Source organism: Platichthys flesus, chromosome 10 (assembly GCF_949316205.1).
Source record: "Platichthys flesus chromosome 10, fPlaFle2.1, whole genome shotgun sequence".
Lineage (NCBI taxonomy): Eukaryota > Metazoa > Chordata > Actinopteri > Pleuronectiformes > Pleuronectidae > Platichthys > Platichthys flesus.
Window position 1 is genome coordinate 13,140,097 of NC_084954.1, and position 24,245 is coordinate 13,164,341.

The 24,245-nt window shown below is 42.1% G+C and overlaps 1 protein-coding gene across 1 annotated transcript in view; it reads left to right on the forward strand.

The window, feature by feature from the left end:
* The window catches only part of dlgap2a (discs, large (Drosophila) homolog-associated protein 2a), a 55,619-nt gene that overhangs the window by 22,858 nt on the left and 8,516 nt on the right, over window positions 1–24,245 (forward strand). The window contains exons 4-7 of the mRNA XM_062397879.1: window positions 1,033–1,183; window positions 1,941–2,157; window positions 9,729–9,788; window positions 17,350–17,735. Coding sequence (XP_062253863.1) covers window positions 1,033–1,183; window positions 1,941–2,157; window positions 9,729–9,788; window positions 17,350–17,735 — 814 coding nt within the window. The remainder of the gene's footprint in view (window positions 1–1,032; window positions 1,184–1,940; window positions 2,158–9,728; window positions 9,789–17,349; window positions 17,736–24,245) is intronic.

Sequence of the window (24,245 nt, forward strand, 5' to 3'; positions counted from 1 at the left end):
GCTGACACACTCGATGTGGACGTCTCACAGAGCAAAACATTAAAGACCAGTCATTGAAAGGTCACCTGGGGCAATCTGCACATACGAATCAAAGCAGAAGGCATTTCCAAACACATTATAGATATGATTTCACTGCTTCACATTACAGCGGCGTGGTATTTACTGACTTGCCCGCATTAATGGTGTAAGCATCACTGTTAGATTGTGTGTTTTGAACGATTAACCACATCATTTAAAAGAGGATTTCTTCCCATTTACAGCTTCTCCCCTTAATTCAGTCTTAATCTCTGGATATTTCTGCTCTAGGTTGCTTTGGGTGTTTAGAAGGTTGATATTGCTTTTGCAAATAATGCACAACCGCGCTACTGGTGACAAGATGGATTGAGGGACTTTTAATCACACTGGCATTTTCCTCCCAAACACCAGCGTTTATCTCTATAAAAAGTCCCCAAAAAACTGCTTACTCATTCCCGCCTGCCATAACAAATAGATCTGACTGAGGGAATCTCACTTTGGTCGTCCTAACGTGACTCACATAGTATTCTTTAGTTTACTTAAAGCACATTTCTCCCTCTGTGTCATTTCATTCATCTTCTCTCCAGCGGATTTCCGACCAGTCACGGGTCTCTGAGCATCTCTCCCGCCCCTGCATGCTTGGGTAGCACATTCATTTGACCTGGCTGACACCAGAGTGCTCTCTGAAGTGCTTGCTCGTTAACTAGCTCCCGATTTGCATTTCTCTCATTTCCAAGCATTGATTAGATGTTGCAACCCCGCAGAAATCTTTTTAAGGATGCTGGAGGCAGAGAGCTGCAGAAAGAGGAAGGCACCCCTGTTTGAAGACACAATGTCATAACCAAGCCTACCTCTTGAGTTCAGGGTACCCAGAGGACGCCCGCTGAGTTTAATAGCGCTTAATTGATTTTGTCAACATGTTGCACCTCTCAGCCACTCATCAAACTATACTTGTTAATAAGCTTAATTATATCTTGTTTAAGAAATACTCCCTACTCTGCATCTCTCTCCGTTCAGTCAGAGCTACCACCTGCAAGCCGCCAGGGACATGCACCCCGGCATTGCCCTGGATCCCTCAGCCAACTACAACTCGCCCAAGTTTCGCTCTAGGAACCAGAGCTACATGCGGGCTGTCAGCACCCTCAGTCAGGCTAGCTGCGTTAGCCAAGTTAGCCAGGTGAGTCGACACCCTTTCAATTAGGAACGATTCCTGACTCCATCTCAAATCCATGTAAGGAAGAGCAGTGGTTCTCTTCACCACAGAGGGCGGAGGGGCACAGAAGAGGCTCAGGGAATCTCCAGAAAAATAGAATCTGATGATTTCGCCACAGTTCTCCATTTAAAATTGCTGAAAGATAGAAAATTGATTCCTCCTACACTGCAACTTTTGTTTGAGTATATTTCATACATAGTGTTCCAAAACAAACAATTTTTTTTCAAATTTAATTATCAATTCACATGAGTTCTATAATTTTTACGAATTATTGAATTGAAAGAGAGAGCTATTGATTTGTTCAGAGTCCTAAAAGCCCAACTAAGCTCACATTAATTCCAAACCTCAGTAGAGCAAGATGTTTATCTATGAGTCTTGATTTCGCCAAATGAAAATGAAACGATAGCCAACAGCCTTCTGCTCAGTAAACAACCATTTGTAACAATTCAATGTTACACACACATCACATTGTTGTTGTTTTTCTAGTAGTGATGAAATGACGGAGTAATTTCTAGACATCATTCAAAAAAATCTGTTTTGTGCCATTAAATAAAAACATTTGTCGTCGATTTCTCTGCTTCATTTTGCAACTTTTCAATCAAATGAACATTTACAGAGAACACTGTCAGGCTTTACAACTAAGCAATTAATATATAACGACGAAATATTCCCATTGGCTTGAAAGCGTGCTGATGGCTTTTCTTTCTGGCAGGTGAGTGAAACAGAAATAAATGGCCAGTTTGAGTCGGTGTGCGAGTCAGTGTTCAGTGAGGTGGAATCCCAGGCAATGGAGGCCTTGGACCTCCCCGGCTGCTTCCGCACCCGCAGTCACAGCTACCTGCGAGCCATCCAGGCCGGCTTCTCCCAGGACGATGACTGCATCCCCCCCATGGCCTCGACTGTCACCTCCACCATCAGAGCCACCACAGGTAGGCACATATTAACCTACCTTGAATTAGCACAATACAACATATTATATCCTGGATGTTGGCATTTGTTTGCTTGAGTCGAAGTGACAAACGGACACCAGAAGCTTGCGGTTGGCATTGATGTGTGGTAATGGATATATCTAGAACAGATAGTGAGAACCGGTTGTGTAGTCAACCAGCTTTGTATCTTTGCATGAATCACTCCTGTATGTTTCCATTGTTTTTGATGGAGGTCTACCGTAGCTAACACTTGTGAGCTGTACCAGTTCATCCTACTGTATTTTGGATACAGTGCTTCATCTGCTCATCCATTGGATGCATCAGAGAGTAAAGCAATGAACCCTATTGAAAATCACAGTTGGACATTACCTGAAGTATCAGGTCATAGGGACACGACTGCTTTTTCTGATATATTTTGGCTGTGTGATTTTTTTTTTTTATGAGGCCACATGGCAAACTGGTGTAATGCAAAGTTTGCATTCTTTTTGTGTGAACTCAGTGCACCACACTGTGCTGCAGACATTCAAATAATACACCATACCCTATGAAATTTGTTTGCCCAGCGATTGTTCACTTCACAAAAATGATTTTGTCTTATTTCAAAGCTCGTGTTTGCACAAAATTAGATCTTATTATAAAGCTGCACACTATTGTGTCCAAAGAATAGTTTGGATAATGGAAAATGTAAAGTTGGCTATGAATATATCGCTAACCGAAGTGTCCCACTGGTCAGTCACATATATCACATATGCAACTTGCTGCAATAAATCTAAACCTACTTGATACATGCATTTATTTGTGGTACTGAGCCTGATACTGATTGTAAATTGTAAGCTGGTGGTGGTTTCAACAATTCCCATGGTTGCTGGATACACAGAGGACATGATAACGTCCATGTACAGATGAAGAAGGTGGGAAGAAAAGAAGACAAGAAGTTTGAGCGGATTCCACCTCTTCCCACAGTAGATTCATGAACTAAACGCAACAGCCTATAATAGGGAGGATTAGAGGTGTGGACACCTGGAGATGTGCTTATTATCAATTATTCATACCTATAAATGTTTGCTTACACTGCTTTCTCAGTCATTTTTAATATGTTTGCATTTTTTGAATGCTGAGTTTGGTATTTGATGGATTTGGCCATTATTCTGGACATTGTGCAGGTAGTGCTTTGAATGAATCGATCAAACTGGACCTCATATTTTCAATAGGGTTCATACTATACTTCCTGAATTTTTGAGAAAATGTTTTGAAGCTTTGCTCATCTTTGCCTCTTTTCATTGCACAAAGTACATTTTGCTTTGCTGAAAGCAGAAGAGCATGCAAGGATTGTTCTTACACCTCATTTATAATAAATATTGTCCATTCTCTGTGATGTGTTCCGGGAGCTAGAGGATTCAGCTTTGTGCATTGAAAAGATGTGAAGATTGCATGCTACAAATGAAGGTTGAGAAGGCAGTGTAAACCATTGATGGAAATGAGTCAAAATGGGAGCACTTTGATTAGGATTGTGATTTAAAATAGTATTACAAATAATTCAAATCTTTATTCCACATTTATGGTATACAGATTAGTGAATTGGGTCAAAAATCATAACACTAGCAACTAACGGTTGTAGATTTCCTTTCTTATCTTGTTTTGACTCATGGCATTCAGTGCATGACTTCATGTTATTGCTTTGTGGCAATTAAAAGCACATTCTCTCCAGCTGCTCACACCTATGGCAATATTACAGAAACATATTTACATTTGTCTTGCAGACAGAAATTATGTGCAGGAAGACTCTTGTTTACCTGACCAGACCAGTATACATGGGGATTTGGCAGACACAGCCCCTTTGGCACATGATGATCTAGGCTGCCCCATCAGAAGAGACAGGCCTAACCCACAAGATGACATGGGGGCTTCCGCCAAACCTCTGTCTGGACCACCTGTTTCTCCAAGCCTCTTCAGATCACCAAGATCTAGTGCCCCTGAACGGCCGTCACCCATAGCCATCCAGGCCAGTATTAAAGAGTCAGCAACCTTGGCTGCAGCTATCAGCATGCAATGGAAGGAAGAGGTCTCTGCCATGCGTAGAGAGCTTGCTGATCTCAGGAAGGACCTTTGTAAAGAACTTCGTGCTTTCAACAGTAATTTCAATACATTCACGCAGCATTACAACACATGGTCTCCTCAGGGTGGTCAAATGACGGCTGGAGCTGGGGTAGGTTTAGGAGGAGGGGTTGGATCTGGGACAGGAGCAAGGGCAGGGACAGGTGGAAGGGCGAGTACAGGGACAGGAGCAGGGACAGGAGCAGGGGTAGGGGTACAGCCAGGAGCATGGGCAGGGACAGAGACAACTGCAGGTGCAGGTGCAGGTGCAGGGGAAGAAGCAGCAGGGGCAGAAAGACTTGGAACCTCTTCAGTAGATAGAGGGAAAGGGGGAGCCCGAGGAAAGAGACCCCAAGTATCCAAAGTGTCTGTGGGGACCCAGGCCAGAAGCAAGGTTCTTGTTCGTCAGAGCACTGCCGATGCAGCCGTCAATTGTCCAGAGGAGAATGAGGAAAAGAAAAGTGCCCGTCGAAATCTGCCAAAACAGCTCTCAATGGACCCAAGCATTCTTGCCTGTCCACAGTCAATGTATGTAGAGAGTGCCATACCACTTTCTCTGGACCCGATACTTCCTGGCTCTGTTAGAACAGTCCAACTAGAGCTGTTTGACTTCAGAGATATACCACAACCGATATCAGATGTACCAGACCATGCAATTTTGAATCCAAACGACATTGTCACAAATGATCCAGCCAAAACTCATGGTGCGTCGCCAATTCTGTCAAGAACAGCCCCTGAAAGCCCTCAGGATTCAGGGACAGTGGAACGACAAATGCCAATCACACCACAACTAATAAATATAAATCCAGCTAGTGAGTCCAATTCAGATACTGAACCATCTCGTTCTGATGTCATGACATCCCAAGATATAGAAATAATTGAAATAGATAAGATACAGCTACCATATCCAGTCCCTGTTCTTACTGTGTCTCCACCAGAGGAATATGAAACCATGTCAGATTCAGAATCTACAGATCCCACTGCTGTGGACCAGCCAGATCCAGTATTTGAAGATCCCACTACTCTATCTATGCCATATTCAGGTTCAGAAGATTCTGATCCTGCCGAATCAGCAGAGCCAGAATCAAAGCCATCAGACTTAGTCATAGAGTCTTCATCTAATGCAATTAATACAGAGCCACTCGCAACCTGTGATGACCCTTTTAATGTTGATGCTGTTAGACCATGTCATTTAGAGACTGACATCAGATGTCCATCCATTGTGGTGTCAGAATACCTTGACGCAGACTCTCCTGGAAGTCCAACTGACAGTGACAAATATCTAGATCCAATTGTGGTATCAGAATTCCTTGACAAAGACTCTCCTGGAAGTCCAACTGACAGTGACAATTATCCAGATCCAATTGTGGTGTCAGAATACATTGACTTAGACTCTCCTGGAAGTCTTACTGACAGTGACACAAATCTAGATCCAATTGTGGTGTCAGAATACCTTGACACAGACTCTCCTGGAAGTCCAACTGACAGTGACACAAATCCAGATCCCATTATCACCTTTCCAGATGATCCCACTGACCCTCCCCCAGAGCAAACGAGGCTGGTTTCGACCTTTTCTTCCATTTCAGAAGAAACTCAACCAAACACTGAGTCCCAAGACTCGGAGTGGCCACCCCTTCCAGAACCATTGGATAACATCACCATATATCACACTGATCTGGTCCACTTTGACTTAGTCATGCTGACTTCCCTAGATCAAGATGATCTTGACTCTGTATTCATGGACCCTGAACCAGAGCCATTTGACCTGAATTATGACTCCTCTTCTGATGCTGACAATTTAGACCCACCCTTATACCAGTCAGATTGTTCACCCATATCCACTGATGACCCTGCCACGCTGTGCCCCTTGGATCCGCCACAGTTAACGGAATCCATCTGTTTGGATCCAGCCATGCACAATTTCCTATCTCACTTGCCTCAGGACATCGCCTTGGAACTAAACCAAGTCCCACTTCCCCAGGTCACTGTTACAGTATCCCCTCCTAGTTCTGAATCCCCAGATACATCACTGGAACTAGATTTTGGACCCACAAATACAGCCTCAGATCCTCTTTCACCAGATACAGATTCATCGCTACCTGATTTTGAAGTCACATCCTCAGTGGAAGTGGCACATGAGGAGCCAGATGATATTATAGTAGAGACACTGCAGTGTATGGCTGTAAACCAGGAGTGTGGGGAACAAATGGAAGAAGAGACCCCGGATAGTCCGGAGAATTCATCGAGTGAGAAGGCTTTTCTGTGGTGCAGGTGGCAGAAGAGGGGCCATAGAAGAGAATCAATGTACCGGAGTGCAAGTGTGGAACTATGGAGCGGTAGATACGAGTACAATAGTGCAGAAATTACATATGTATCTCTCACTTTGTGAGTTCTTAACTTGTCTTAGCAGATGAAATGTAGCTCAAACTTATATATATATTTAAATATATATATAGTTCATGGTTTGTAGCTGTGTGCGGATTTAAATGTCATGTGAACATTGGTATTTAAGCAAGGACTTCCAAAGTCATCAATCTGCATTGATATTGTAGCTGAAAGACTACATCGAGTGCGGTTAGAACCACGCGTTATGGACTGCAAAACTGTGATGAACGCTCTGATGTGGTGACTGAACAATGATGTTTCAGACACATTTACTGAAAGAAAAAAACTGTGAACTCCTCTGAAACAACCACTACTAACTTCCAGGACAATACTGCCTACGTCAGAGTACCTATTTGAAACACTTGATGCACTTGTAAGGAACGTTCTTGTTCTGTCAGTGGATTACATCAACGACATTTTACACATATTTTAACAGACTCTTCTGGAGCTCTTGATATAGGCTACGGACAAAATGGCCAAATGTATGCAAGGTCCAGGCAATCCTTGTTTTGGTTCACTTGTTTTGGGCTCTGTGTTTATTTTCACTCCAATGTGGAGTGAAGTAAATGTTGGCAGTTATTATATAACTACAAGGACATTCTGTTTACTATGTGAGCTGCTGGATGGACTCTGCAGTTATATAGACAAGTGAAATGATACTGTGGAATAGTGTTTGCACAATCGACAGAAAACTGTACTCTTTATTTGTTGGGAGAGAATAACTCAAATATAATTATGAACTATAAGAGTTATGGTATGTAGCCTCATAACCTCATATAACCTTCATGCACCTACACTGTAAACACACATCATTGCTGGACGATATGTATAAATACATCTATTTAAGAAATATACAAAAAAAATTGATTACATGTGTCTGATAATCTGACAACAGTAATAAAAGGCCTTGTTGAGAGGTGATATTGTATTTTCTATCATGAGATATCATCTTATTGCTCAGGAATCAAAGATTGAGAATGTAATACAATGGGGCCATAACTGTAATGTGATTAATTGAATCGTGTTCCTTCCTGAAAAGAGGTGTACATCTTTGTGTGGCTATTTTTGAAAACGTGACAAAAACTATGGTACTGTATATTGGTGCATGACAGATGGCCTCAATATTTTGTGCATTTCATACGCGGTGCCTCACTGTACGTGTTTGGTTCTATTAATGGTTTCATTTTGATAATCAGTGCAATGAACGCATTCTGCATACCACCGAAGACGTGGACATCTGTTACCAGCATTGAACCGCTCAAGTCAGGCAAATCACAAGACGCATATCTGTGCTATCTGTCCAATTAAACGGGCTCTGTATAGGATCTGCCACTGGAGTCTGGGCTCTAATAAAATGCAGAGGAACAAAAATAATCTTTCAGCTGAACATCAGTGAGCTACCAGAGAAGACCTTCTTCCTGTGTGTGGTTTTAAATTAAATCTGCGCAGAGCACTTTATGAAAGTTTGCTAAATTGACTGAATCTGAAAGTGTTCTCAAAGGGGAGGGAAGTTAATTAGGTTGTATTGTTTTATTCTTTACACTCTATTCCCTTTCTTCCATGGGCCGCTTCCACATTCCACATCCAACTTTGTGTTAGCAAAATGTTCATATAAAAGCAGCACATTTAACCTGTACTGCAGAGAAGTAATGTTTATTCATAAGTGGTAGTCTGAGAATAAATGGCGTCAGGATTCGATCATGCCATGAGAGATACTGGTGTATGATAACCGGTCCGTTTTTCTGCTGTGAACTGTGGAACAATGGGAAAGGTGCTGCTAGGTGGATGTGAAATTTCTGCTTAATTCAAGGTTTGCCGAGAAAACCTGACATGCAAGGTGTGTTTGTAATAACACATGATTTACTGTAAAATTATTAAAAGACAAATAAGCCAATGACTTCAATGACATGGTAAACTAATGAACTGCCCTTCGTCGGTTTGCATAATTTCTTGATTTGCTCTCTGTGTATATCCATTTTCATTCTTTGTGATCACATTTGTAGGAGCAGCAAGTTGGGTGGTAACATTTACAAGGTTGAACAATACCTGATATCATGATAATTTCCCTTTGCCCAGCCCTTCTCACATATCGAATGGTGATACCCCTCGGTTGTTGCCATTGGTAGAACCCATTTAGAGCACAATTTCTTGATGTAGGTCTAAATTAGGTCATACTGTCTAAATCTGAGGCAAAATTACTGAGTACTGCCCAAGAAGCATTTTGGAAAATACTCATTATACTAGATCATTAGAATGCATTGATTATTGATTTCGGTCTCCTAAATACACCTGATTTCTTCAATAAAGCTCTCTGCATTATTTCTTTAGAGATTCACAAATCTTGCAATGTTAAAAATCCTGGATTAGCTCATTAATTGAATCCACTCCATAGTTAATGGGTTCTGCCTCGGGCCATATGCTACTCTTTCAAAACATCTGTTCAGTAGTTCATGAGTAATCCTGCTAAAGGACAGGCACACAACAGTGAAAACATATCCTAATAAATATACGTATGAAGTATGAATCCCAAGTTATACACCACTATGCTAATAGCATTGATGCCTGGTTATCACAGTGCACACAGTTGCAGGTGCAGGTCACCGGTAACTGTGACGTCACAAACCTCACTGCTAATCCACAGAATTATGGAGACCTTCACTTTATTAAATCAGTTGTTAAAACTCATTTTGAATCAGGTTAGATGATGTGTGTTGATCTCTTCACAACCTGTTTTCTCAAACATGTTGAACAATAAGGAACATAAGTATGAGACAAATGAATCATTCAAAGACGTTACAAAAAAAAACTGTACAGGAAAATAATAAATGTTTTTATGAATGTTGATTACTGATTGTAAACCCTGACTGAAATAGTAGCTTTCTGAAGGAATCATTCTTCCCTAGTGCTGCAATGTTTTAGAATAGAATTTTCTTTGTATTTTCTACAATCCACTGTGCAGGATGATCCCCCCTGCCTGCCGTCTCTTCCTGGATCCACTCTTCCTTGTGTAAAGTTAATAGATTGTACTGTACTGTATGTTTGGGCAGATACGCCCATTCTTCTGAACATCCAACCCGCTCCCTTGTTTTCAGGGATCCAGTTCTGCCTCCCCTCCACCTGCAGCATTGATCGGACTCCCCAACAAACCCCAGGTAAACCTGCTACCTGGGCCGTCCTCTACTGCTCCTTATTAGTGCACTACATATTTGCCTAATGGGAGGTGAGTTTTCCTGTAGCAAGCTGATGTAAAAAAGGCCATATGATTAATGGACTACAAGTTACCAACACAAAAGCCGTGTCACAGTTCAGAGCCCCTTCTTTTGGATGATTTTGTCCACACAGCCCATGAAGGCCAAACCGAGACTAGATGATCGGGTCTTAGAAGGATTTCCACAATTGAATTGACCAGCTTGTTCTACCCTTACCAAAGTTGAACTGTGTTCAGTTGGACATCTCAAGGAAGTTTTAATGCCCCTTGTTACTTTAACATGTTTACCATTAGCTGTTTGGTTGAATTGAAGCCCAGTACCGATGAAGTGTAAAAGTGTAAGCATCAGATATCTCATCTCTTTCTGCTGCCATATCTCTTTGAATAAGGGCAAGGTCATGATTGCACATCTAGGGGAATGTTGAGGTTTAAAGTTTGATGAAGTTTAAGTCCATGCTAAGCCACACTGCAGTTTTGCTTTGCCACAGGAAGTGAATGTTTTATGAGCGGTCACCGATGCACAATGAATCATGGGACAGGTTGGCCTCTGAAGGCTCCACCCACAGCCATCATTGAGCAGGTGTGACAGTACGCCATATTTGGATGATTCGTTAAAATGGAACAACTTGGTGTTCAAATGCAGTCTCGGGATTTGGCCCCTGAATTGTGTTCATAACTATAACAATCTCTTTACACAACAGTCTCTCAATATCTGTGCGACTTGACCAGTTGTCATTATCTTCCCTCGAGTTCTTTGTTGATTCATGAAACGCTCGACCCTACAGTAGATAGATTGACTGGAAAACCCAGTTGCTCCACTACACATGAATCATCCAGCTCTTTTGATTGAGGGAGAGACCACAGTCTTGACAGACTCTCAATTGTTGAGAGTGCTTCCTCTGCTGTTGCCTGACATATTTACGATTGCATCACATTCTCAAACCTGCCCTTTCTCCAACATCCCGCAGCAGAACATGAGCACAGACCCGCATGTTCACATCACCCTCTGGATGCTTCTATTATTAGCTTCCATCTGGTGTTTCAGTGATCCATCTCGTCGACAAGAAGCCAGTTTGTTTTTCTTAAAAGGGTTAGGGTTAGGACCACAGGGACATGCATCTCCGTGGTGACGTGCAGATGCTGCTCAGCGTGCCACCAGGAGCTAAAGCAGAGATTTGCTCCCGAACAGACGGCAGCAGACATTACGTGAAAGACAGAGTCGACAGTGTGACTTTCATGAACAGCAGGACGACATCAGAGCAACCGAGGCGAGCGAAAAGAAAAGCAAAACTAGCTATGAGGAGACTACATTTGCATCAGCCAGGCTGGTTTTTCTCAGGGAACTTTTAAACTTCCACAAACTCGCTTGCACCCACGTAGTCTTGTTTTTACTATCTAGTGTTGCTATTTTTATATTCATTTCTTTATTGTTTCTGTCTGCAACACGGTGACGGTGCCAATAATGGATCTCACCATCCATCTTCCGTTGCTCCCCTCCCTCCCTCCCTCCCTCCCTCCCTCGCTCTCATCATTTGCATATCCTTAAAAGCCTGCTGCAAAACAAACTCTGCCGCATTACCTTTAAAGTGATAAATCCAATCGGGGAGAAAGTCTCTTAATGACGCGTCACTCAACTGCACTCCGCCACCCCCCCTGTCGCCAGCCCCAACCTCATGTTAGCATAGAAGCCAGTTCCTGATAGATAGAGAGGTCCTAACAGAGATGGAGTGGTTGAATCACTACCTTTGGGTCTCGCGTTAATCAGCCTCACTGGCGCTGCGTGTGTGTTTGTGTGTGTGTGTGAGGGAAAGATTAAGTTGAGCATTCGCACCAAATACATTTAGCATTTGACTCTGAGCAACCTCTATCATTCAAACTGTTCCTGCTGCACATACTGTGTGTTGAAACTTCACCTGCACACCAGGAAACATTTTTTTCCTCTTGCTGTCAGGGAGACGTTTGGCACATCGACTGTTGTAAGTGTTGTTTTCTCGCATGCTACAGAATATCCTATTTGTGAGTTTTCTTCCACTGCACACACCAGTTATAGTCCCTTTACTCCTTGTTCGACTTGGCCATGACATCATGTGTGTATTAATTACAGGTACATTTTGTTGAGGAATATGCACAATGTGAGCATATGAAACCGTGGTTCACAAACATTTCTACGTCGAGCATCCCCTGATAGACACACAATTTACTGGGTGAGTTTGGCCACTGAACATGCTCTGGGGAAGCCATGTTATCCCATGGTGACGTCACTCACTGCTTTGTGAACTTCTGCTTTGAAACCTTGAGTTTGGCATTTTTGCCAGTGCCATCTTGGTTTTTAGAAACCACAAGTATCCATATTTGCCAGTGGACACCTGCGACTGCACCCATTTGACGATACTAGCTCTCAATCACATGGTATTTATGCCCCAATACATACCGTGCTTTATCTTCTATTTTACTGTTAATGGGACCATATTTTTTATAATGAACGACATGCTGTATTGAAGACGGCTTGAAACTAGAGATAAACACCATAAAGTCCCTTTGAAAAAGTTTTCTGATGTTGTAAATTAAGTTAAAAGTATGGTCAATCTCTCATAGGTTTCTATATATGCAACAAATTGTAACGAGTTGCATTCATTTTAGAGAATACATGTTTCTGGCACCTTTGCACTGCCTTCACAGTCTTTATATAGTCTTTGGTTCTGACATGATGGTTGTAATTTAATATTTTTGATGTGACATAAAGAAAAGAACCTTATTTTTCTTTTCATTTCTTGTGACATGTTTGCAAGAGAGCAAGATCATCTTTGACATATTTCAGATTTGACAGACAAATTAGTTTGAAGAGGGTTATTTGTTTTTCTTTCTGACAATCTTTTACTTCACCTGTCAGTTTTCTAAGGGAATTCATCAGAATACTGTTTGCTTTGCTACATTCAAAACATGCCAATCAATCCTTCGTGAATCTGATTCATTCAACCTTAGATGTGTGACATGTTTCACCCTCCCCCGAGTCAAGTGTTGGCTGAACTGACGAGTATGTCTGGCTGTATTACACCGACCAGATTGACAACCAGTTTGTGGGCATGGAGGTGGCTGAGAGAGCTGGGAGAGCTGGGAGAGCTGGGAGAGCTGGGAGAGCACCTCCACCTGTACCAGCGGATCAATCAGTGTAGGTGAGGGCTGTTGGCTGTTGATCCTCATATTTAACAGGTAACAGCAGAGCTGCCATAGGGAGACACAGAAACACGCATGCAAAGGAGGGAAGCACGAGAGATGCATGGAAAAGACTGAGTTGAGCTGCCAGGCCAGCAGAATTAGCTGGACCCTTTAAGTTGAGTTGAGTTTGAATTTATGTTTGGTGAAGAGAAAAAATTAACAAAGTAAAAAAATGAATGGCTGCTGTGGGGAGACCCCGGTGGCAACGTCTATTGCCACACAGTAAGGCAAAGTTCATAAAATAAAGGTTTACATTTTGACAAAGGGCCCTGCACCAATAAAGTGACACATGAGGAACAACTGTCTATATTTGCAAAGGATCCACTGAGTTCTTCAAATTAAAAGACAACTTGCGTCGTTTTGTCCTCCAGAACAACACACAAAGCATTTTCTGATTCTAAGCTCTAGGACCAACAGGACAAAGTCATTTGCCTGTTTGCTGTGGATTTCGTGCTGAATTAGTGTGCACAAATACAAAGAATGAGAAGAACACTCTGCTTTGCTCGAAGATTAACCAAATGATATTGATCAATGGGGGATACAGCTCAGCAAGTTGGTGAGAATCAATTAACCCAAGTCATACAGAGTAGTACTCTGATTCTTGGAGAAATTAGATGTACAGTGATTGGCTAAAATCCTATCTGCTGGAAAAAGAACCAGTTATTTTCTTCTTCAAACCCTCAGACCAAATGTCCTTTGAGGCTAGGTTCGATAAGACTCAGACCTTTTCTATAACCTTCTCACCATGTGACATGTCCAGGCTTCCATTTAATGGAAGTAAAAACAGGACAAGATAACAACTAAAAACAACATGGTTTTTAAATTTGTCTTATTTAAATGATAAATAAACATCTGATCCTTTGTTCACTGTCACAATTTCCACAAATCACAAATCACCACTGCAAATGTGAAACCATCTTCTGATCCGACCATAACCAAGGTCAGGAGCCAATGTTCAACTAAACTAAGGTTGGCGATTAGAAGGGAATTGGAAATAGAGGGCTCCTGTCTCTAAGTCTTCCTAAGAGATAGCCCACCACCAGACTAAATTCACAATTCCTTGGACCTCTAAGATCTGGTGTCTGGTAGTCTGGAGGTGTTCCAGACTCTGGGGCGTTGAACATAGAACAATGATAATGTTTAGTTAAGGTACTTTAACAGTGTCACAGTTTCCTCCAGTGGATGAGCTTAAATGAGACATATGATTCTTTTTTAAATCTTCTCTTTCCTCCAGTGTATTACAGCTTTTCTCCCGATAACACTGCTCCTGAAACACCTCAACAGTACTTCTGTATCATTGTGATGTCACATGATGTCACATTATATCATCTTTGCATTATACAGGCCAAGCAGCAGGTCTGGCACAGTCCCTAACAAAGCCAAGTACAGCGAGAGAGGATGCCAACATTTCTTCTCATGCTGGAAATAGATGACCAATTCACAACAGACAGAGGCTGAATAGAGGAGCTGCAGCAATGGACAGTTTGAGGAAAGGGATCCGAGCCTGACCAGACAGGCATTCTGGTTTGTGTCTGAACCTGCCCTGCAACCAGATGCGGTTAAGGTTTTACCCTGTCCCTGACATTAGTTGTTAAAACTTGTTTTGCTTCAAATCTGTCAGGCCAAGGTGACTCTTTCATACACTAATGCCGCACATTTTTATATTTTGTCCATGTCACAGTGGTGCATTTATCCCAGAACATTGTTCAGTGAGTGAGTGAGCGAGTTGAATAGATGCTGAGAAGGGCACAGGAATAATGACTCCCCCATGCCTGACTGGCTGGGGCTAATAATAGCTCTATTTTGGTCATTCTGCTGAATCATGCCCCCTGAATGGGTCATCTCTCTCTCCTCCTGATCTCTTCTCGCTCTCCTCACTTTCCTCCACACACAAGCACAAAACCCCTCTCCATCTCACTCTTCTTTTCTGCACAGATCCTCTCTCTCTCTCTCTCTCTCTCTCTCTCTCTCTCTCACCTCTGCATCTCTGCGCTCTCTTACCTCATCTTCCTCACTTATGCATCACCTCCTCTATGAGGAATCAAATTTTCTGAATGGATGGCAGTGTGCGTCATTAAGCACCCGGAGCAGCAGAATGCTTTTCATAGACCATGACTATATATAAAGTAAACCACAATACGGGAAATGAACAGACCGAGACGCTCAGGGTTTTGTTTTGATCATAACGGATCCTCTTTCAAAAAAGGGATGCAGAAAAGGGTGAAGTTAGGGTGAAATGCTATTAACTCAATGCCCTAACTTTTTAAAGGGGGGGGGGGAGTTGTTCCATGAGAGACGCAGCTCCTTAGAACTCAAAATATAACCGTTTTCAGTCTCATAAGGACTTCCTTAATTGCCTTGTGTGATGTAAGCTTTTGTAAGACAGGAACGGAAGCAGAGTTCAACAGCATTCACCTCTCTGTCAGGGAAGAGGATAACCCATAACTTAACCTGCAGTGTGACTCACTGTTATTTCCCCCCCCCCCCCCCCTCCCCTTTTGGCTCAAAGGAACCTGGCACTCTCACAGCTTTGATCGCAACATGTGAAACACAGCTTGCGCCTCAGATGTTTTGGCCCGTAACCAGGCCGAGCGAGCTTTCCTCTCAAAGGCTTGCTCTGAAAATAAAGACGTGTCAAAGCCTATAAGGCGTTCGTGACCCGTTCCTCAATCCACCTCTCTGTGTGGAATATCTCCATATTCGCATTTGCACTTGAAAGGGAGTAATCTCCTCTCTTTCTGCAACTAAATGGGCAGAATAAGAAGATGGGAGTTGTCAGCCGTGCTTGGGCGGCACGAGCACTGTTGATTACTTCTCAGGGTTTTTTCCGCTATCGTCCACATCTGATGAGAGTCTTGTGTCACAAATGATGGTCCCTCTTTTCATAGACTTTATTTCCATTATTTAACCGTCCTTGCCCTTATCCGAGCACTGACAGAGAACAAGAGAGGAGGAAAGGGGTTTCCGCAGCGGACTGGTGAAGATTCAAAACACACCTCTTAAACACTGAGCCCCCGAGCGCAGATCAACAGCAGGTTCGGGAACTAAAGAGAATTTTAAATGTTGAACTCACCTTGTATAATGTGCCATAAGTTAATACTAATACACAGAAACAAATGGTTTTTAAGCTTCATATCCTATCATCATATTCACTTATACCAGCTCACCACATGCTAATGAGGTGATAAAGTAATGATGGTGCATTCATTAAGCAGTAATATGGAGTGATAGGAATATGTTTATCCCAGTCATCTTTTTTTAATGCAGTGGTTCTCAAACTTTTTCTGTCATGCCCCACTTTGGGTCTAGAATATTTTTCATGCCCCACCCTCTCCCCAGCCCCAACCAAATGTGCTTATTTTCATTGCATTACATACACATGAACATTAAATCCACATTGCTTTCAGGAATTTCTGATGTGAAAATAAAAAATTATTTTTCATACAACTTTTTGTGACCTTTTTTAAAGAATAGTGCTATAACTTTGCTTAAATTCAACTTAATTGAAGTACTTTTGGGGACATTATCACTACATTCCTCCATCAGTCTGTACTTTTTCAATAATAGAGAAAACATTTATTCAATAATAATCACTTTGTTACAAAGATGATAAAGCTCAACCAAAGAACACATGCATGTGCCTGAGGTGTGATGTTTTTCTATGTGTCTTCTTAATTTATTGGGTCTCATAGAGTTTTCAGACATAAAATCCACACTGGTCTCTCCTCAAGTCCTACCACATTGGCTTTGAACCCAAGAGCAAGACAGGCTTCATTGTACTTTCTTTTCAACTTGGTTTTTGAACACCGTCCTTGTTTGTCCCTGACCGGCTGCTTCATGTGAACGAGCTCTGATCTCACTATGTGTGTCTCTGAATGAGTGAGCGGGGCCTGAGAGTGTGCGCTGTACAGGGAGCTACTGCAGAGGGGCTGAAGAGCCGCCCACGGGTTGCCGACCCCTGTCTACGGCGAAATAGCGATTTGTTTACTGCTCCGCCGTTAAAGAGATAAGAAAGTTAAAACATTGGTTCGGCTATAATATTGGTTCCGCCTCACATTTCCCCCCCTGGTCACGCGCCCCACATGTTATGCCTCCACGCCCCATGGATGGGGAGCACCACACAGTTTGAGAATCACTGGTTTAATAACAGCTATCAGGTGGTGGAAAGAGAAATTTAACAAATGAAAAAAGTTTGTGTTTTGTTTTGCTTTTGAAAACACACGAGTTTGACTGTCTTTAATGTTAAAAATATGTTGTCATCACTCAGAGTGTCTTTTCACTTTTTCCAGCCATCACCTACACACCCAACTACAAGAAGACACCCCCTCCGGTCCCCCCGCGCACCACCTCCAAACCCCTCATCTCCATCACAGCCCAGAGCAGCACCGAGTCCACCCAGGACGCGTATCACGATGGGAGGCACCCTCACGGTGGGATGTGGGCCCCCGACGGTCTCAGCCTGGGGCTTGGTCCAGGTCGGGGACTCTACAACTCCACCGACAGCCTGGACAGCGCTAAAGCCGTGACCATAGCCATGGAGGCAGCCGGGGTCATGGCGGGAAAGAGACACCCGTCCACAGACAGCCACAGCTCGGTGCTCACCTGCGACAAGGCCATCCTGGTGTCCAAGGCCGAGGAGTACCTGAAGACACCTCGATCGTCTATAGGGATACAGGTCAGTCTCGGCACTGAGGCTACATCCTCACTACTACGTTTACGTTGGAAAAAGATCTCTGTCCACGTGAGCGTTTTGGCTCTGTATGAGTTTTACTATTAACACCATATTAACACACCTGAAAACGCATAATACGTGACCACTCATGTACACTGGGCACACACACGTTCATGTGGATGCCAGTGTAAACGAGAAGGAATGCGTGTCAAGCGAGACGCAGATATTTTGTCTCCTACTTATGTGAGTTGTTGAACATTGTAAAATCCAAATGTACAACAGTTAGCAAAGACAACAGGGTCAGCGACGCTTGTAATTGATTATCCATGTTGCTTTATAAACTGGTAGCTGTGGCTGATGCAGGTGGTTTTCAGCTGGAAGGGGTTGATGTGATAGAAGCCTGACAAATCTGCGAAAGTGACAAAAAGACCCAATCAGCAAGCGGTTGTGAGTACCTAAGTCATACTCTCCAACTTTTTCCTGTTTCGACCCGTCAAGACTAAAATGCAGCCTCCGAATTTTCAAACGTCAGCGTTTCAGTGGCTCTAAAACTCTGCAGGCGTATTTGTAGCAGAGTTGATGCTTGTGTATGAGCCATCATGAGACTAGAGGAGCAGTAAACACAAACCTGCGTGTGGTTATGTAATGATGTGATGCTTACACACACACATACATTCAGCTCAGAGACTGTGCTCTCGTTTCAGCCGCTAAAAATAGCGGGAATGACTCATATCACTGCAGTCCATCATTTAAGATTACACTCGTGACAGAGCAGGTTGTAGTGAATGATAGTTCACACCATGGTTCATTCACTTCTCCTCCACTCACCTCACCTGTCTCTCCTCCTATCCAGTCTCATTCCCGCTCCCTCTCTCTCCTTCTCTCTTCTTCCTCCCTCGCTTCTTCGGGTCTCTCTCCACCTCCCACTCTCCGTGATCTTACCCTGGGTTTGTCTTACTTATTCTTTGATATTATATGAGTCTCCAGTGTTGTTGATCTCAAGTCATAGTCTAAAGGTCGCAGAACAGAGAGATTGGAGTCTGTGGCAGCTCACATCATCACCTCCGGGCCATTTATAGTATTTTATCAAAGCAGAAGGTCAAAGTTAGCTTCTGAATTTGAGACTTTAAAAGTCCTTCTCTGTCTCCTCTTCATTTCCTTTCCTATACACTCACTCAATTTTTCTTCTCTTTCCCACACATAAATCTATACATTCTCACGCCTAGTCCCTTCTCTGCTGACTGTCCAATTTTCTCAGACAGGTGCAAAGGTGAACTCGAGAACCTTTCAGATATTTGAAGGGAGAAAAAAAGCAGACCACTCCATTAATCTCATCCTGGGAGTGTTGCTCGGTACTGTACTGTTCTTGTAGAATAAATCAAGCACACCTTAAAGGGTAATTGCTGCGGGGGTTTTCTTTTTTCCAACCGATGCTAAGAAAGTTGGCTGTTGGCTGGAGAATAGGCCTAACACCCAAATTACACCAAAGCCGCTGATTGTCAGACGCTGGCATTGAGGAGTTCCAAGAAAGTCGATTGATCCCTTTACACTCTCAGCCTTGTATCACTTCCAAAATTAGGGGGAGGGTCCAGTAGCACGTTTCACCCGAGGACCTTATATTACTCTTTTACGTGTAAATGTAACTAATTGAAAAAAAATTGCATCCAACCGATTAGTTCTTGTGGATTATTAAAATGATGTACTGGCATTTATTTGTACTCATTTTTAATCAACTTGTTACTTTTTGTTCTTTGAAATAGATTCCAGATTCATTCAACCTTGTGGAACCTGGGAAACTTCATACACCCATTACCTGTACAGCTTATCCTTTGAGATTCATGGTGGGGCTTTAGCCAATTGCGTGAGAGGCAGAAAACACCCTAGATAGGTTGCCAGCGTATCACAGGGCTGAAATATAGAGACAAAAAAACATGCAGTCACACCTACTGCCAATTTTAAGTCGACAATTAACCTGAACTGCAGTGTTTAGACCGTGGGAGGAATCCGGAGTTAATGCAAAGTTTACACAGAAAGACCCTTTTCAGCCAAGAGGATTGAACCCACAACCTTCCTGCTGTGCTGCCCAACCCGGGACAAGTTATTTCCCTTATTTGCGCGAATATATGACAGAAATTTAAATAAACACAGCTATATTTCTGCTGAACTCCAGGTCAAATATAAGTGTCCTTCTGACACGTTACATGTGTTCCTGTGCCTACGGCCAACACACATTACAAACTTCAACACTGCTGATGGATTCTTAGACTTTTACTGTTGAGAAATAAAGTACAGGATTCAACTGAAATGTGTAAAAGTCAAACTCTGCAGGGAGCTTCACTTGGCCAGGAGATATTTTCACACCATATATATATATGTCTAATGATATTTCAACAGGCGCTGCTGCTGGATTCAAATCGAGCAGGTTGATATTTTCACAGCTTGTCAAGCCGTCGATCCCAGACTGTAAAAAGGACTTCTTTGTTGAGCCATCACTTGCTGTGCTTGTCTTCAGAAGAGATTTGTTTGGCACCTCTCAATTTCAGGCGTCCCAAAAAATAATTTGAATAATCAACTTGAAAAGAATCCACAATACTTAAATTAAAACTGAAACAAAGGTAAAGTAAATATGTTTGAATAAGCCTCCCTCTCTTAGCCTAACAGTGGAGGGTTTGCACAAAATAACAGTAAAATCCCAGAGCAAAAGGTTGTGTGATTGTAGTGGAAACGTGATCCATTTTTAAATCAATTGAATGTAAAAGCAGGTTTCACAGTAAAAGGTTATATTCATTTGCTGCCTCATGTAAACATGCAAATCTCCAGCTCATCGTATTTTCATTAATTTTCTCACTGTCTAACTTGTATCACCAATCCTTCAATGAGCAGATGATTCTTAATTCAGTTCCTCAGTCACACACACACACACAGTACCTTCAGTTTCTGTTTCCTGTGATTGAGGCTTAGCTTCAGTCATCCAAGGCTGATCCTGCCACCTGACAACACTGATGACTGTTCATTGTTAATACCAGGACTGCCACATTAAAACCACATGGATACATCGCAATTAATCAGGATTAATCTTTTGATGAGTAAATAGGTCCCAGGAAAGATTCAGTTCAACTCCTCAATATCATTCCAGCAATGCTTTGACTGTTGGTTTAATTTTCCAAACCACAGAGTTGGTCAAAACCTTTGATGAAACTTAGGTCATGACCTTGGTACTTTCTCTGGAAATAAAGGGATAGTTCACCCAAAACTGAAAATTCACTCATTATCTACTCACCATGATGCAGCCAAATCCTATACATTTGAAGTAAATGGGGAGAACTTTGTACCTGCAGTTACATGGTGTAACTGATGCCATTTAGAAAGTCGATTTAAGTTTTTTTTTCTTTTGTTTTAAGTTTGAAGAGGTAGTCACCAGTTACTTTCCTTTTTGGATGAACTATCCCTTTAAATGGTTTTATCAATGAGGTAGAGGAGGATTTTATTGTAGTTATTCGGTGCAGTGGATAGTGTTGTAGCCTCACAGCGATAAGGTTTGGGGCAGGGGTCTTTCTCTTTGGAGTTTGCATGTTCTCTCCATGTCTTTGTGTTTTTTTTCGGGGTTCTCCAGCTTCTTCCCATAATCCAAAGACATGCAGGTTGGCGTTGGGTTTATTTGAGACTCTAAATTGACCAGAGATATTAATGTGAGGGTCAATGGTTGTTTGTCTCTGTATGTCGGCCCTGTGATGAATGGAGCAATACGAACAGGAATGGAGGAAACCTTTGTGAATCTCATAAATCTGAAATGAGGAAACCAAAGGCTGATAAATAAAGATAGATAAAATAATTAGATAGGAAAAAACAGAAAATTATTACAGATCAAATAATGATAGTCCCCTTCTGTTTCCATGCAGGAGTAGCTCTGTCTGACTTTATTTGGTTGCCATTTCACTAGATGGGATGGCATTAATATGCTACAGCTAGCGACCTATAGGGACTTATCAAGTATTGATTTATCTTCACTGCAGATTCGGTTGACCTCATCATAGCAGTCAGTCTGCTTCACCTGCTACAGGAAGGACTGTGTAATTAACTTGAATTAACCTGCCTCTGTATTGATCTGCAGTTTTTTATCTTTCAACGCCTTGTGATCTTTGCTCTCTGAAAGTGTCTCCTCTTGACTAATCCTTGGAGAGCAGGTCATAGCCGCGCATTAAATCAACATTAAGGCCGCGACTTGTCTGTGTTCCGAGGCGCTGATTGATTTATTATACTTAAATAGATTTAATTGGAGCCATAATGAGGCTGTTTGAAGAACAAGTCAAAGCTTTTAACCTCAAACGCAGTCACTGGCTGAAAAAATTCACTAGTTGGTGTTTAGTGGTTAGTTTGAGACAAAAGGCTCAGTGGCTCTGTTCGGGTTTTGGCTGATGCTCGCTGTTTCCCCACCTGTGCTTATGTTGTGACTGTGATTACTTATGTTATGTATATACTGCATGTATATATATATATATATATATATATATGTATGTGTGTGTGTGTGTGTGTGTGTGTGTGTGTGTGTGTGTGTGTGTGTGTGTGTGAGAGAGTGTGTGCATGCATGCCAGCGTGTCCCAGGGTACGTACACCACCGCATCTACAGGATGGGTAAACCTATTGGACATAAATCTCCCAGCCTCCTGGATGTTCTATCTTCCATCAGCCCTCATCCATCACCAACATGAAACTCACTCTCTTCTCATGTTGTGGACCCTTCGCTCTGCCTCTAACACAAAGTAATGGAGGACGCCTCGCAGAGCGGCTCTGCACTCATTTCCTCGCCGCTAACAGCTTCCCCCCAGCGGTCTGACAAAATACAAAATGGCTCCCCCACAAAAAAGTCACTCCCCCAGCTTGAGCACTGACCACTTCACACTGAAGATAGAGTTGACATTTCTCTGTAACAGAAACATGTCCTATTTTGAACTGGTGCCTTTGACTCACTCTCTTAGTCATGAAACCACATTGAGCTGAAGATTTATGAATGTTAGCCGCTCTAAAGGCCTAATGCGGACTTTCCTGGATTTGGTCTGCATTCATTCTGGTGAAAAGGGCATTATGCTCCCTGTATGACAGAAAAACATTGGTTTCTTTTTATTAAAACTCATGCTATTACAAAATCACATCAAAAGATATACATAAGAAGTGTTTTCAGGAAGGGCTACTTTCAAAATAAAAGAAACTGCACATTGCTTCCTACCAGTGAGGATATCAGCCCTATAAAAATGTTGATTTGCAAAGTGGTTGTGATATTGTCAAATTGATAAAAGGCTCACTGGGCACTGAATAGGGAAAGATTGAAATGACAAAAAGACAAAGAGAGGTGGCTTAAGACAGCAAAGATTGTGACAGTAAGCAGCAGGAAATTTTGAACGCTAAAGTTGTAGACTTGACGTTGGCTAATTATTAATAATCATGAAATATGATTACTAAAATAATGAAAAATTATTTATTAAAATAATTACAAATGATAAAACTATCAAATAAGAATAGTGAAATTATTAATTAGAAATGATACGGTTATCAATTAAGAATAGTTAAATAATTAATGAAAACAATACAATTATCAATTAAGAATAATACAATCTGTAATTATTACTTATTGTCACGGGGCACCACTCTGGTTACAGGGACCAACAAGTCAATCTGTAAAGATCAGTCTGAGTTTATAAAAGATAAATTAATAATCTCAATATTTAATATTAATGATTATATAATAAACAATGAAGGGTTTTAAGTGCGAGCACAGGCTATAGTATTCCAGGCCTAAGTTTTATTGGTATTTGTGTGGACTGTACCAAGTCAAACTGTTGAGCAGCGACAGGCACAAAACCCCGGGTCTGGTTCCAGGGAGCAGAGCGGGCAGCGATAAACAGTCTGTGACCCTGGTGCTCTGGCCTCGAGGGCCAGTGAGGGTCAGATCATTTTTCTGTTGCATTCTCTTTTTAGCCACTAGGAGGCAGTAGTGCAAGACGCACTCACAACATTGGCGATACGTCTGTGGAGATCCTCAGTCATCCAGGTTTAAACCTAACCAAGTCCATGTCCATGACCTGATGGTATTCAGAATATACACTCATCAGTCTCTCTGGAGTAGTTTACATTATAACAAATCGCGTGTCATGTCAAATTTGTTCTAACGTGATTTAAAAAAAAAGTTGTAATCATGGAGCAACGCTTGTGGGCTAGTTCAGGCAGCTGAGTCTAGCTGCGCTGCTCCAATCATGTGACATACATCATGTTACATTCCTGACTCTCCACATTATCTTTTATACACACCCTCTCTATTAGGTGGTCTATTTAAGCAGAGACAATTAAGGAGGGATAAGGTCAGAAACACTAAGTTGCCTGACTGAACTAAAATACTACGTGCATTCAAACTATCACACAAAACAAAAGGGACAGCTTGCCTGAGATCAGCACTGCATTAAGAAACAATGGTTGAGTTGTGTTTGGATCTGCACCAAATTGACAATCATAAATATCCGT